Here is a 15,116-nt window from a genome sequence, read left to right on the forward strand (position 1 = left end):
ACGCAGCCTGTTCCCTCCAATAGAGCGAGAACCCGCGACACGTACCAGGGTAACTGTGCATTAGGACGGGAGAGACAGCCCGGTATGCAGGGTGGCTGGGGTCATACATCTGTGGGTAAGGATAAGCATGCAAGTACTGTATGTAGGACTGATGCTGACTCATGGGCGAGGACACCGCCACTCTTGCTCCCCGAGAGTCCTTCCAGTTCACAGGCGTCTTTCCATCGTCATTTTTCAGCTTGCTCTCCTCCAGGGACTGAGAATCAGGACGCTTGGCCTCTTTGGGCTCCTCTTTAATGCTCGTTAGTGATACGGGAAGGCTGGGCACACCCCCATCCTTGGTGGGGGTCTTCCTGGGACTATCCTCTTTCAATTTCTTGTCCCTATCAAGCTCTTCTGACTTTTGCTGATCCAGGTATTTGGGCTGGTATACGTAATGGTGCCATGTCCTTGAATCTGGATCCTGATTTAAAAGAAAAAAAAAAAGAAAAGAAAAAGAAGAGGGGAAAAAATTTTTAACTTCAGTTTTCGGAAGCAAAACCCATTAATCACCATGACGGCATTATTACTCTTACTTCCAATACTAAGTTAACACGTCTGCCCTTGCCCTGCACAAGAGCTTCAAGCCTCCCTCTCTGACAAAGTCATGACGTCTAAGATAGGCATCATTATTCACCTCTTTCACACAAGACAAAACCAGAGCTTTTCAAGCTCCAGGAACATTGGGGTCACACTGCTGCCCAGGGTGGGGCAGAGCTGGGCCCTTTGTGGGATCCTTCGACATTTGAAACAGCATGCTCAGACATCACTTAATCGAAAACTCATTTTCCCTTTACTATCTCATGTAGGCGAAAAGAATTTTAAAAACTCCCAACTCGGGCTAGTTCGTAGTAAATTTAAATCATCTTCATATCAATTAACATCATTTAGTGGGGGAAACTCTTGGTTTCCTAACATATTTTCTTCACCTACAGCAGCTGAGGCTTAATATACAGGATCCCATCTCCTGTGCAGGTATCTTACTCAAAACACGAAATTTCAAATTAATAGCACACATTATAGTTTTTCTATTAGAAAACAAAGGCACCTCCAAACCCCTTCAAAACCGTATGGCTTGAGTGTAGCCCTGTGAGCCAGAACCTGGTTCAGGCCTCCAGAAGTGGGGAACTGAGGACTGCAAAAGGCCTCTGTGACTTCCAACCCATTCAGCACAAAAACCCACGGAGAATTTAGGTCCCAAAAGAACAATCAGCCTTGGGCCTCAGTCTCAACTACTGGACAATGATGAGCATGAAGACAGGGTTCTGTTGGTCTGATTCCCCAGAGACAAGAAGTGTGGGAGTGGAGAGGGGGACCGGACACTGGGAAACCCCAGAGTTAACTCTCAGAGGTCCACAGTGAATGAGGATGTGCATGCCGTGACAGAAAGTATCGGCACGTGTGTGATTTCGTGGTGGCTGGTTTTCAGGTGCCTGCCCGTGGAACCTCAGACTGGCTGACCGGGGGTTCCCAGGAGGACTGCGGGAGGCCCACGCACCCAGATACTCCCTATCCCTTCGTCTCACAGGCCATGGACATTGAGCCCTGAGCCCCGCTTTGGGACAGGCATCTCGGACACCATGTGAAAGACATCTGGGCCCCAAGTGTTATGAAAGTGCCAGGAGAAATTTGGAAATATGATAGAACAAACATTGTAGAGACCAGACTCAGGATCTGAGGGGCCATGTGATAGTACTCCCTCACTCTGGACTCAGTAAGAAATCAGGGGACCTTGTCAGATGCACAGTGAGTGAACAGCAGGGAACACCAGTCTGAAAAGCTCTGGTCTGAAGTTCCTCTCACTACACAACACGACAAGGCAATCGTGGGCGACGCAACGCTTGCAAGGTAGGCAGTAACTCCCGAGGGAACCTTTTCAAGATTTTTCAGGAGGAGAGGGACCAACCCTAATGAACCCTTGGCTTATTTCCTTTGAAGAAGTCTAACCAGATCAAGCCCAGACACGTCCAAGTCTCAGACTCGCTCTCTCCCTGTGGGGGGCCACGCTCCACAATCTTACTTGTTTAAATCTCGAGGTTGGGTCTACACCTGTCTGCTTCATAGAGTCCATGACAGATTTCATTTCTACAGCCTCCTTAATAAGCTGGTGGTTTTCCATCTGCTTAGCTTTGAAGCTGTCGGCCTGAAGGTGCTGCTGGTGACCGGGGAGAAGCTGTGATTTACCTGTCTCCTCAGTTTTATTAGGCACTGGCGGCCCTAGTTTAGAATGGGTTTTGTTAGGCTCCGGGGTAGAGGGAGCTTTTGAGATTGTGGCAGACGGCAGGATTTTCTGTTTACTGTCCTCCTTGCCCAGCTCTTTCAAGGGGAGCTCATTTTTCCTGTCGCAATCTCCTCGGCCAGCTTGGGCCATTTTCTGCTCTGCCAGCCTCTGGTCCTCATAGTACTTCTCGTACTGCTGTCTATAGGCAGGGCTGGTGGCCATCAGGGACTTCTGGTCCATATAGAGCCCATAGGCATACTGGCCATAGTAAAGGGACTGCGCTAGGGCTGGGTGTCTCTGTGTGATCACTGACTGGTGCTGGGGCTGTAAGGGTGCTGAGGTATGGTCCACCTTCTTGGCATCAAGCTGCTCCACCTTATCTTTCTTTTCCCCGTCCTCCTCGGACTCCTTCTTGATCTTCATGGCCTGCGCGCTCCCACCGTTCCCAATGGCAGGGGCTCCAACATGCCCTGGGTGCATGTAACTTGGAGAATAGTAAGGGTCATAGCCATGGTAGTAGGGAGAATGGGACTCTTTCATCTGAGATGATTGTGCTGTAGCCGAAGGATGCCCTTTGACAACACCCTCCTTACTGGAAATGATGTCTGATGGGGAACTGGCCTTGGACCGCATGCCTTCAGACCGGCTGTCGGAACCACCGTCGTCCGCAGCATCGGAAATGTCCGAATAGGCAGGGCTGCTGGTCTTGGCCGTCGACGTCTCTGCGCCATTTTGGGTGAGCACATGCAGTGGGGCCATGGGAGCCTGGCCATTCACCAAAGTGCTGCATTCCATCCTCGAGGCACTGCCTATGGACGGGCTGGGGGCGTTGTCCGTGAAAGTGTAAACCTTATCCGCCTCAGCTTTGATGCTGGCCATCCGGCTCTCCTGTGACTCCGACAGTCCGTTGGCCAACCCTTCACTCTTGCTGAGGTGGTCCTTTAAAAAATGCCCAGATAAATCTTTCCCCGCCCCTTTGGCATCCTCGAGTTTGCCCAGCTTGGCATCCAGCTTGGGGCTCCCTGACTCCTTCCCTTCTTTGTCCTTAAGCTTCCGCTTCTCCTTCTTCTTTTTGTCTTTGAGGGACACAAGAGCTGGGTTCACGGTGATGGGCTCCCCCATAATTGTGGGCTTTGGCTGAATGGGTTTCAACGGAGGGCTCTTTGGTGTGGCCTGCACGACAGTCGTGGTGAGGGAGGGTAGTCCGGGGATGGTCCCCGTGGTGGTGCTCGTAAAGGCTGCAGTGGGTATGGCGATGAGTTGCGGGGGCGCGGGCGTGGGCGCAGGGGCAGGGGCGATGGGCCGGGCAGTTTTAAGTTTGGAGAGATTTTTGTCCATTTTGCAATTGTTGGCTTTCTTGCCCTTTTCTTTGTCTCCCGCAGTCTTCTTATCGATCAAGCCTTCCGCTTCCAGTTTGGGCATCTCTGCGGCCAGGCTGCCATCTGCCGCGGAGCAACTGTCCAGGGCGGCCGTCATGTTGGAGATCACCGGGAGGTTGTTCAGCTCACTGTGAAGGCCCTTCTTTTTGCCAGAGTTCTTGCCCGCTTTAGAGCCAATGACAGAACCCGGACCGTTGCTCATCAGCTCTCTCTTTCCCTTGGGGGTGCCAGGGGGGTGCCCGGAGCCCGGTGAAGTGGGCGCCTTCACCTGCTCGTAAGCCAAGAGACTCGCGCTGGGCTCACTGCACTCGAGCGCCACATGACTCAAGGCCTCCTCGCAGTCCGAGATCTTGTCCTCGCTGTCGGGCTCGAACTCCAGCTTGTTCTCCGGGTCTAAGTGTGCGTGAGCCTGGTGGTACCTCAGGCCGTTAATGTGCTTGTACTTTTTGTTGCAGTTGGGGTGGGGGCAGTCGATTAACACCGGAGACGAGCAGCCTTGGTCCAAAAAAGTAGTCTCTGGTTTCCCTTGAGGAGTGGTTGGAGTGCTTCTGGAATTCGTGCGGACACGCTTCCCGGGCTTATTGTCCTCAGAGCTGGAATTCAGGTCCAGCTCCATTGGGGGCTTGTTTTTCCTCTTGTTGGAGGAGGAGGGGCTGGCTTTGATGTCCTCCGCGGCGCAATTTGGGGGTGTCCTCCGCCCGCTGGCATTGAGGCTGCCTCGCCTCCCCTTCCCATTGGCCCCCCCTCTGTTCTTGTTCTGCAACCCTCTGGACTCCGTGAAGCTGGCCTCCGAGCCCGGAGCCGCTGCGGCAGACCTGGCTCTCTTCCCTCGGCCCCGGCCCCCTCTCATCTCCAGGTCGCTGGTCGGGGACTCACAGAACCTAGGGAAGCAAGCAACAGAGGTCAAAATGAGCACTCCCAAAAGAGCCAGGTGAAAACACGAAGCACACAATGCAGGCAAGAGCAGCCAACAGCCCACCAGCCTGAGGGCTGGGCCCAGAGAAGGAAAACACACCCTAGCCTTCCGCTGAGAATTTCACTCCCTACAAAAGAACCAGCTAGGGAGGATGTATGTTCTTTAGAACACCAAAGAAAAACGACTGGGATATCTAGCTTCAAATCCAGTTCCAATTCCCATTTTAAGTAGAGAAGGAAACAAAGGAGAGAGGGAGCAGGGGCAGGGAGGAGAGCTCTCTGTGACTGAAAAGAAATCCCGCATCTGCATTTCACCGTGTGCAATCCTGAACTGCTCCCTTCTCTTTTGCCTGGTTTCAATTACAGGCAGACTTTTATGCATTATTAATCTATCTCTCGGGTTTCTTTGCAAAGAGAGGACGGGGGAAGCTGAGGGGAAGAGGAAGGAGGAGAGAAAACAGAGCCTGAAAAAATAAAAGGCCCAGTGCATACCTGGGAGGGGCCCAGTCGTGCTTGGTGCAGTCCAGTAGGGTCCCTACGTAAGTTTTGTTCCTCCACGTGACATTGACCACTAGAACACCTGCAGGAACAGGCAAGGAAGGAGGACCACAGTTAGCATGGATTCCTCTATTTCCAGATGATGATGATGATGATGATGATGATGATAATGATGATGATGATTTTACCAGCAAAGTTCTATTCTCATCCGCTTTCAAAAGCTGTGGTTTGCATTCTTCCTCTTTCTGGTTTCAGTGACCTCAAGTGAAAACCCACAGGAAATAGTGTGTGTGTGTGTTTGTGTGTGATCATGCCCAGGCGCATGCGGTACAAAAGGGTAATACTGTGTGTGAGAGTGTAATCAAGATACTGCTGACAGAAGGAAATGGTTTTTGCCATGTCCTGCTGTAAAACACCAACACTCACCTCTTAATTTTTCTATTATTACACATAATTGCTTTCGTTTGGCAAGCGGCCAACAAAAACTAAGCGCCAGTTACCAGTGCTTAAACCAGAAGGTGACTGAAAGGCATGGGCTTTGTTTCCAATTCAACAGTATAGAATCGTGGTGATTTTATATTTAGAAAAAGATTATAGGGGTGCACAAAAATAGGTGTCGAGGGGGAGAGTAGGGGGGCCACAGAGTCCAGAGAGCAGACAATCTGCTATGATTTCTCTTTCCTACTCCTCCCCTCTCTGGCTCTGTGAGACAAGTATCAGCCAGGGTATGGTATCTGTTTCACTGTTTGGTCTTGTTTCGTATTAAGGACTCCGAAAATAGCCCTCTTAAGAAAATAAATGTGCACAATAGGTTTGCTCTTGGGGTTATCTTTAGAGTCAACTTTAGAAAGCATTTGCCACAGAGGATTAGAAGAAAAATCTCAAAACCAACACACTTGTTTCCTGCAAGCCATTCTGCTTTTCCCAACTGCTTTGCAGGCAGACAATTTAATTTAGCACTGCATCTGTGAATTACTAAACTTAAGTGCACTTAGTATGCCAAATGTCACAAGAAAACAAAATAGAACATCCTCTTTATTTCTCTAGAGGACAAGCACTGTGTATTTTTTTTAATCACTCGTTAAAAACGTACAATAAAAGGACCTAGATTTTGAGACATACCTAAAATATTAGGGCAAATAAATGAAACGCTTAAGTGAGGCTTTGTTTTGTTTTCTGCACTACAATCCATTCTATCTCGGAAGCACCGAGGGACAGTCCTCAAGGTCTGCTTCTAGTTGGTTTGCTCCCTCGCTCACTGCCGTTTTGAATTGTATAGAAAACCTGTATCGCACTCCTTTACAGCACGGGACAACTCACAAGGTAAGACTAATTTCCCCGGGAACATTTTCACAGCAGGTAAAAATATTTGAATGGTTGGAACTCAGTAGTGGGGAAGGAAGAATTTCTTTCAAAAGTCTCGGAAAGAGATTTAAAAAATGCTTTCCCATATGGTCTCTGTTGCTATTAGGTGACAGCTGAATTTACTCACTGAAGCGACGGTGGGAGGTGGGGAGGTGGGAGGGGGACGGGAAAGAAGCAAAGCAAGCATTTCCTCAAATCACGGTTGATTCCATTCTAATTCCCTGGGGAAAATTTTTTTTTTTTAAACCACTGAATAAAAAAATTCATACTGAGATGAGAATCAATGGTAATTAGGCATTTGGTCAAAATTTGCACAAGACAGAACAATTGGAGGAAAGGGTTCTTTATGAGCACATCCCTCCAGGAAAAGGGAGGCGGTGGGAGGGGAGGCAAAGGGGAAGACAGAGCTGGTTTTCTCATCATGCGCTCTCTGGGGCCCTGTGTGTGGTGTCAAAGACCTTTGCAGCTGCTTAAAATTCTTTAGCATGTCAGCTATATTTACAGTGCAGGAATATATCTGTATTGCCAGAAGGTTACCGCATTTTAGCTTGAGACGCAATAGGCTGAATCACTGCGTTCCAGAGTCCCTGATGTAGCACAAATGTATAATTAAAACTGCTTGAAAGGAAACATGAAAGAAACAACAAACCCTCCATTCTTGCAGTAATAAAATTAAAAACAGGAAAAGTCTGCACAGACACTTAACATTTGTCTGCAGTGAAAGGCTTTTGTTATTGCTTTTCCCCTAAGGGTTTCGCGTTTCCAGCCAACGCGGGCTGCGGATTGGCCGGCGCCTGGTGGGAACGCGCGCGCCTGATTGGCTGGGCCGAGGGCGGCCGCCCGGGAGCCGCGAGGCGGGGGCCGGGGATAAAGGCGCTGGGCGGAGGGCAGGGGCCGCGAAGGCGCTCGGGGCGCCGAGTACGCCCGCCAGCCTGCGTCCCCCGGGATCCGGTCGGCGGTTCCCCAGCCAGGACCCGGGGCACCGTGGGGACCCCGGAGCAGCAGCCAGCCGCTGCTGCCGTGGGGCTACCGCGGCCAGCTGTCGCAAAGGCTGAGCTCACACTGCGGCTTGCATAGCGTGAAACCATTCCCACGGCCGGAGGCTGTTACTAGAAGCCACGCCAGCACACCTCGTGGGGAAGCACTGGCGAGACTGCTAGAATGGTCGAGACTGCTAGAATGGTCGTTATGGCCGAGACTGCTAGAATGGTCGTTATGGCCGGCCCTGAGGGTGGGGGTGGAGGGGGGGTGGGGAAGCCCGGTCAAGCCCATTCTCAACTTTAAAAGGGCCTCCACCCAGCAGCCTGATTTTCCTGGAAGCCCTCGGTATCTGAAAATGCTCAAAACAAATGCTCTGCTCCCGGGGAGATTTTGAAGAGTCTCCATCAAGCCGGGCTAATTAAATACGTGTGCCTGTGTCTATTTTTCTTTCTGCCACAGAGGATGTCTCTCTGCCTAGCATTCACGTGCGAGTATACACACGCACATGTTTACACAGCCAAACTGGAAAGAAGGCTTAAGGAATGCTTCTCCTATAAACTACCAAGTGTACTGTTGCTTTGTAAGAAAGTCTGCGTGTACACAACACCTCATTGTGAGGGGCCAAGTGGGAAGGTGGTATTTCAGCTCTCAGACATGCAAATAGTTTGTCGGTCTCTTGCTGAAGTCTCACCAGCTTGCACACTTGGTGACCCACCAGCATGTAAAGTGGACTCTTCTTTGGAAATAACCAAAATGAAAATTAGTCCTTTTAAAGTTCTACTTTGAATTTCATAAATCTGGGCATAGTTGTAGTTCTCATTTATCTTACACTGGAAATAAATATACATGTATGCCAAACAGAGCTGATATTTCTTTTAATGCACATTTACTCTTCCAAATGCCTTGCCTGTGACCCTGGTGCTGGGGACACTCTACAACCAGCCTCTTTCATCTTCACATTCTCCAGTATCCCTTGAGGTTTACTGTCCTCCTCTCCTACCCAGGATAATGGTCTTTGTCAAAGTTCTAATAATGCCTGCCCCGCAATGTTTTATATCTGAGAAAGATGTGAAGATCACTGCCAATGAAGTGTGAATACAGCTGAAGACAGCAATGGATAGGTTGAGTGTGCTCACCGCACAGGGTTTTTGTATTTTTTTTTTTAACGCTTTGTCTTGGATACCGATACAGAATCCAAGCTATGGCCCCATAAAATATGTATTATCTACAGGACACTTAGAAGAACGTGCTCTGCCCTCTATAACCTAAGCCTGTTACCTCTACAAGCCCAAAGAGGCCTGACATCTCCTAAGAATTCCAGAGTCACAGGGTTCTAACTCTCATGTGCTCTTGTCAATACTTAGCAGTGAAGTGCTCCCAGAGAGATGATCGGGCCCACGGACCATTTACTGTGCATCTTCAGAGTATACACTAGGTACTTATTTGGTGCTATGGAATCAGCCACCGTCTAGCCAGACCTCCATCCAAACTCTATTCTGCAAGAGCTTGCAAACTTATCATAAAACCAACACAGGCACACCCTGTCACCCAGAAAGGAAAGGAGAGCTTATGGATGACCTATACCTAGAGAACAATTCTCTTAATCCATCACATTAAACTAGACCCTGGATAAGATGTTCCTAGGACTTACCCTGCCTACAGTCCCTGCTCAGAGGGTTGTCTTGGGCTACTAGGCTGCTAAAACAGTGGTCCTAACTCTGGCCTCCTTGGATGGTTCCAACAAAGGGCGCCCAAGCTGAGGCAGCCAAACAGGGACTTACCTTGGGAAACGGAATTTGTCATAAGTTAAGGTGATAACATAAGTAGAAATCTCAAGGTCACGAAGGTACTAGAGGCTGAGAGGTCAACAGTGGGCCAAAGCCCCAAGGATACAAGAGCTAGGATATGAGGAAGCCAATGGGCACAAGGCCCTCAGTACCTGTATGTACGTGTCCCTTCTTCCTCCTCTTCAGGAGTGACAGGGGCTCACCAAGCACCCAGGACTGCCCCATTATTCTTCAGCCATCTTGTTAAAAAGTTGTTCCTGGGGGCGCCTGGGTGGCTCAGTGGGTTAAAGCTTCTGCCTTCAGGTCAGGTCATGATCTCAGGGTCCTGGGATCGAGCCCCGCATCGGGCTCTCTGCTCAGCAGGGACCCTGCTTCCCTTCCTCTCTCTCTGGCTGCCTCTCTGCCTACCTATGATCTCTGTCTGTCAAATAAATAAATAAAATTAAAAAAAAAAAAAAAAAAAAACTTTGGGAAAAAAAAAAAAAAGTTGTTCCTGGTTCTCAACTTAAATCTGTCTTTGACTCCCTTGCTCCCAGAAGTGCATTCTGATAACCTGCAGGGAAAGTCTACCCGCTGCCCCGTGGACAGCCTTTCACCCAGGCAACGACAACAACCACCGCGAGATTCAAGCCTCCAGCTCACTTTCTTCCCCCGCACCCAGCCTAAAGGAGTCTCTGCAAGCACCATTTATGTCACCATTTTAATCCCTCTAAGATGTTCTAGTCCAAACCTCCAAGGAAAGCTCCTGATGAATTAGCACCAAAGAGGGACAAAGTCCAGTGTTCCCTCGTCTCTCAATGTTCTCCACTCCCACACTGACAGTGCACACCACCAAAACACAGCCACCCTCTCCCGAGGCCCCCACAGCACTTCCCTTCACAGCCCTCTGGCCCCTCTGACCAACGGACGCTCACCAGAATCCATGCTTGCCTCTGAGTCCACAGCTAGACCCTTCTCAGCCTCCCACCCAGTTAAATGCAGGTCTGTGGCTCACTCAGGTCTATGACAGCTAAGGGAGAGACTGGATGTGCGCCACTTACAGGCCTGGCCCACAACTATCCCCCGTGCATGTCCTTTTCACTTCTTCCTCTTTCCGGCTGGCTGGCACCGGAGAGACTGCAGTGACCTTGAAGGCCACCGGCGGATGGCAGGGTCTCCTTCATCTGGGACCCTGAATGACAAGGAAAACCCACCAAAGAAATACCAAACTCACTCCATCGGGGAAGCAGCAGATAAACGCCTCCCATGTTTGAACGCTGCCGAGACTGTCTTTTTTTTTTTTTTTTTAAGATTTTATTTATTTATTTGACAGAGAGAGATCACAAGTAGGCAGAGAGACAGGCAGAGAGAGGGGGGGAAAGCAGGCTCCAAGCTGAGCAGAGAGCCCCATGCAGGGCTCGATCCCAGGACCCTGAGATCATGACCTGAGCCGAAGGCAGCGGCTTAACCCACTGAGCCACCCAGGTGCCCCCTGCCGAGACTGTCTTAACCTAATACCCTGTCCCTCTTCCTTAGAGACAGAGGATGCCTCTCCCTCAACCAGAAGACAGGCACAGTGCCTACACCTGCCCCACCTGCGATCACAGTGCCCCGTGCACACACAGAGTGAGTGCACGCGACCCCTGGGAACTATGACACGGTGACAGAAGGGACTCTAGATCTGAAGACTTTTTTTCACCATCCTTTTTCAATAAGCATAATCTCCCAGAGTGCAGAGATGACAGAAATTCTCTGTGGAGAGACTGTACTCCAAAGATGTGATAAATATGGTGTATGAATTACTGCTTCTTCTATGCGTGAAGATGTTTCCTCAAGAACTGGGCAATTGCCCGATTTCCCAGTGGATCTAACTCTGTTTGTATTACAATTTAAAGAGTGTTCCAGAGTCTTTAAAGTGCCTCATCTCTGGGACAGAAGTCTCTGCCAAGCATTGCAAATGCCGAATTTGGAATCACGTCGGGGTTTGTTTTTTTTTTCTTTTTTGGACTCCTATTCAGACTACCACATCTGGATGGACTTGGCGTGCACTCAAGCAGAAAACAGAAACCTCACTCTAATAACACCAAAATGTAACCCTGTTATGCCACAACCCTTTTTTTTTTTTTTTGAAGTTTACACATTTCTTTCCTTTTATATATTTTTTCTAGTGGAAACATTAGTGACAATAAAAGGCCACAATATGCTGGTTTCATGCATCCAGGATGAAGTTCATACATTTGGAGTATCCTATTACCCTACATTTTTATACAATATGACCATTGTACAAGGTATGCTTTATCATCACTCCTTTGTACCCCAACTCCCTCCCCTCCCACACTTTACTGTTGTGGTTTTGCTATAACCAATGCTGGCTCTTGCTTAAAAAGATTGAGCTTTGTATAGTACACTTGTTCGATTTTCCTGGCTTTAGAGCATCTAACCTTCGGAGAGATCTTTCTTCAAAGGACAAAGTTGGGTTTCTAACTTTGGGGCAAATGTTTCACTGACAACAAAGGCTGCCAATGAAATCCCCCACAGCCAGAATGCAGAGGGACTTGCCTATTTCCCTATGCCAAGTATCTCTGGAGCACGAGGACAAGAAAAGTGTCGTCACATGACCAGAAAATGCAGTATATTTTTTTTAAGAGCTCTACTGCTGAGCTGAATGTTTGAAGAGTCACTTTAACCACATCCTGTAATCAAACCATCTGGAACACAGTGCTGCGATCAGTCACCCTGAACATTGGGCTTTATCTGAACAAATAGCACACCGCAATGGAGCTTGGGAGATAGGGCAGCACTAACAAAGGGGAGTGTAATGAAACACTTTATGCCCTAGTGTGCCACCACCCCACTCATAAACCCCAGACACGCTCTGCTCTGGTGTTAATGTACTACTTTATGAAAGCACAGTGAGCTTAAAGATTAAAGGACTGACGGGCTAAAAATTGCTGGTTTGGATAGATGTTCCCTGTTGGCGGCTGGACCGTGTTGGCACCGCTCTATCTACGTTAATTATAAGCTCTCAGACGACAATTCAGCATTTCTTTTAGGGTTCGCTGTTATTTTCAGGGCATCGGGAACAAGGTTCATTTTGGGGAGGATCGTTCATGATTCTTGACTGGCCAGAGGTTCATCTGAACACTGAGACACTGCTTTTTGGTTCCTCCAAACCCAACCCATCAATCTCAAGGAAAAAAAAATCCACATGAAATTCAAGCAAATTGACTAAGCCAACACCAGAGAGCAAAAGGCAATGGCAGAATGATGTTCTAGTCTCCATTTTAAAAGACGGTATTCTTCCTGGACTGAGCTTATCTCTTTCAAAAGTACATTTGATCACTGGGATACCATCTATGGAAATCTTATTTTAAAAAAAAAACCTGAAAGGTTTTCCCCCACCCCCAACTACCTTGAATAAGCTCTAAGAGGGGAGGGGGGGGGAAACCATAGCTAAAGAAACCTTGTTTCCCCATGGGCCTTATGGTTTAATACACAAAAGAACACACAGTTACTTCCATCACTGTCACCCCCCCTCCCCAAGCCTTTGTTCTGAGGCCTGATGAGCTGTATTGATTTGGGAAAATCATTGAGCTTCTTGGAAAACTAGACTCTCGCTTATTCACTGCCATCTATTTCTTTCCCATGAAGACAGGTGGCCAATACGCAGTTGACTGGTCAGCTAAAAGAGGCTCTAGCTGCTTTTCTTCTCTCGCTTCCCTAGTAACATTACCCTTTCCCACTTCTAGAAAACACAATGGCCTGTTAAAAAGTCTTGTGGGGAAGAAGAGGGAGCAGAAATCAGGCTTTTGTGAGGCACCTCCCGGAGCGCTCCTGTCGCTGCTGTCCCTGACATTTGCATGGGAGCCTGCTTGGCGTCTGTGGCTGGTGACAGGATTTTCACTGACCAAGCGTTACCCTAGTGGAAGAGCTCGTGAAAACTTTGATAGCCCAAGACAGAACTTTCAAAAATCAGATCCAAACAGATCACTAGAATTTAATGTTAATTTACGAAAGAGCGGCTTTCCTTTAAAAAAAAAAAAATAATCAGTACATAAGTTTCAGTAAGTCTCATCATTATAAGACGTCCTAAGTGTCATTACGGATATTTCAGGGAACAAAGAGCATAATGGGAAAAAAAATCATGGGGAGATCTTGACAAAGCAACTTTAAACATGACGAGAACAAAAACCACTTGATTTTAAGTTGGGCAGACATATGCTCGCTAAGGAAACATTATCCTTGATGGCTCAAGGCTACTCGTGAAACAAAGAGATAATGCAACCACTCACACCACAATACTGCTTAGGGGTCAGGAGGCCCCCCCAACCTGGGGACAGGCAAGAGGACAAGTTTCAGGGAACGCAGTGGGGGGGGAACCCCCAAGCTTGTTCCAACAGGGCAGCTAGTGACACGGAGGGAGGCTGCCCCCCTCCCCAAGGGGAGTCTCTCCATCCTGCTCTATCAAGGCTCAGCCATCACACAGGAAAATGAAGTGATACGCTCAAGGAAAAGATAAACGATGAAGGTGGGGAGCAGAGAGAGGGGAGAAAGAACAGGAAAAAAAAAACCAAAACACCACCACGAAGTCTTCTGAGACATTTGGAAGAGTTTCAATGCACAGTGACCCTCTGCACATACAGAGTCTATGCATGCAGGTACACACTCGTATAAAGAGGTTTCATTTGTTGTCTTTGATCCAACTGTCCAGTAAGTAATGCCTTGCGTGCGGCTGGCTGACACAGACATAAGCTACCAAACCACACTGATTTCTGGTGCGAAGTTCCAAGCCCGAATTTTCTCCTGCTCCTCTGCATTCATAGCTCTATAAGTGGGTGAGTATCGATGGACGATTTCTAGTACCTCAAACCCTCTCTTTTGTAATAAAGATTTTTTTTTAATTTATTTGACAGAGATCACAAGTAGGCAGAAAGGCGGGAGGAAGCAGGCTCCCCCACGGAGCAGACAGCCCCATGTGGGGCTCGATCCCAGTACCATGGGATCATGACCTGAGCTGAAGGCAGAGGCTTTAACCCACCGAGCCACCTGGGTGCCTCAAACCCTCTTTTTTTAAGGTACCAAATGGAATAGAAGGGTTTCTCATTCCCTCTCCTCCCTATCTTCATGGGGAGACCAGGGTTCAACGCCAACTATAAGAGAACAGATTCATCCCGTCCCCCGCCCCCGTTCTCCCAAGCTTTAATTATTAGCTCATTAGGAGATCATTTTTTTTCTTCCTTAATATAAAAGCACTCACAAGTTGGGGAAAGGTATCTAGTAAGTACTTACTGAAGCAGGCTTACTCTGAGCCACAATCACGATTCGGTTATTACTCTGGGACCTCCTAGCATGTACCTAACACACATCCACGCATTATTTTAGGAGGCAGTGGCGTATAAAGGGCCCAGGCCCACAGCACATAACCAGGATCCCTACCCCCGCCCCCTAGAACGGAAAGGACACAGCCTCAACACAACCCCACGTTCAGACCCGCCTGCCATGGAAGATGAGCAGCGGACAGATAGATGGCAGGCCTTTCGTTTCCCACACTCAGTATTAACCACGGCATCTTTTCCGCTTACAACCCCTACAGCGAGGATCTCTACGATGTCATCAGTCCAACTTCAAAAACAGGTAAAGAGAACAACAGGCACGAAACCCCTGGCTCCATGCCAAGGCCCCTAGAAGAGAGCATTCTGAGGCCAAAGGCGGGGAAAAGGGTGTGAGATGCTATGAATTTGGAAAGCCGCTTACGAGATATCTGCAACTCCCCCAGTTCCAGGTGCAGAGAGAAGTCTGTTTCTGGCTCTCCCCTCCTGCCATCCCAAGGCAAGAGCAGGGGAGGGAGCAACAGGAAGGGGTGCTAACCAATCACTGGGATGAATGAAATTGCAAGATGCCAGGGACATAAAACCTACGAATGAAATAACGCCTATACTTTGGGGAAGGGGA

General features: G+C 48.6%; 1 protein-coding gene across 5 annotated transcripts in view; it reads right to left on the minus strand.

Moving 5' to 3' along the window:
* ZNF608 (zinc finger protein 608) overlaps positions 1-15,116 on the minus strand; it is a 113,419-nt gene that overhangs the window by 6,166 nt on the left and 92,137 nt on the right. For all 5 annotated transcript variants that reach the window (XM_045999387.1, XM_045999383.1, XM_045999384.1 and 2 more), the window contains 3 exons: positions 5,047-5,134; positions 2,060-4,520; positions 46-463 (listed from right to left, as the gene is read on the minus strand). In XM_045999387.1, coding sequence (XP_045855343.1) covers positions 46-463; positions 2,060-4,520; positions 5,047-5,134 — 2,967 coding nt within the window. The remainder of the gene's footprint in view (positions 1-45; positions 464-2,059; positions 4,521-5,046; positions 5,135-15,116) is intronic.

Source organism: Meles meles, chromosome 3 (genome assembly GCF_922984935.1).
Source record: "Meles meles chromosome 3, mMelMel3.1 paternal haplotype, whole genome shotgun sequence".
NCBI lineage: Eukaryota > Metazoa > Chordata > Mammalia > Carnivora > Mustelidae > Meles > Meles meles.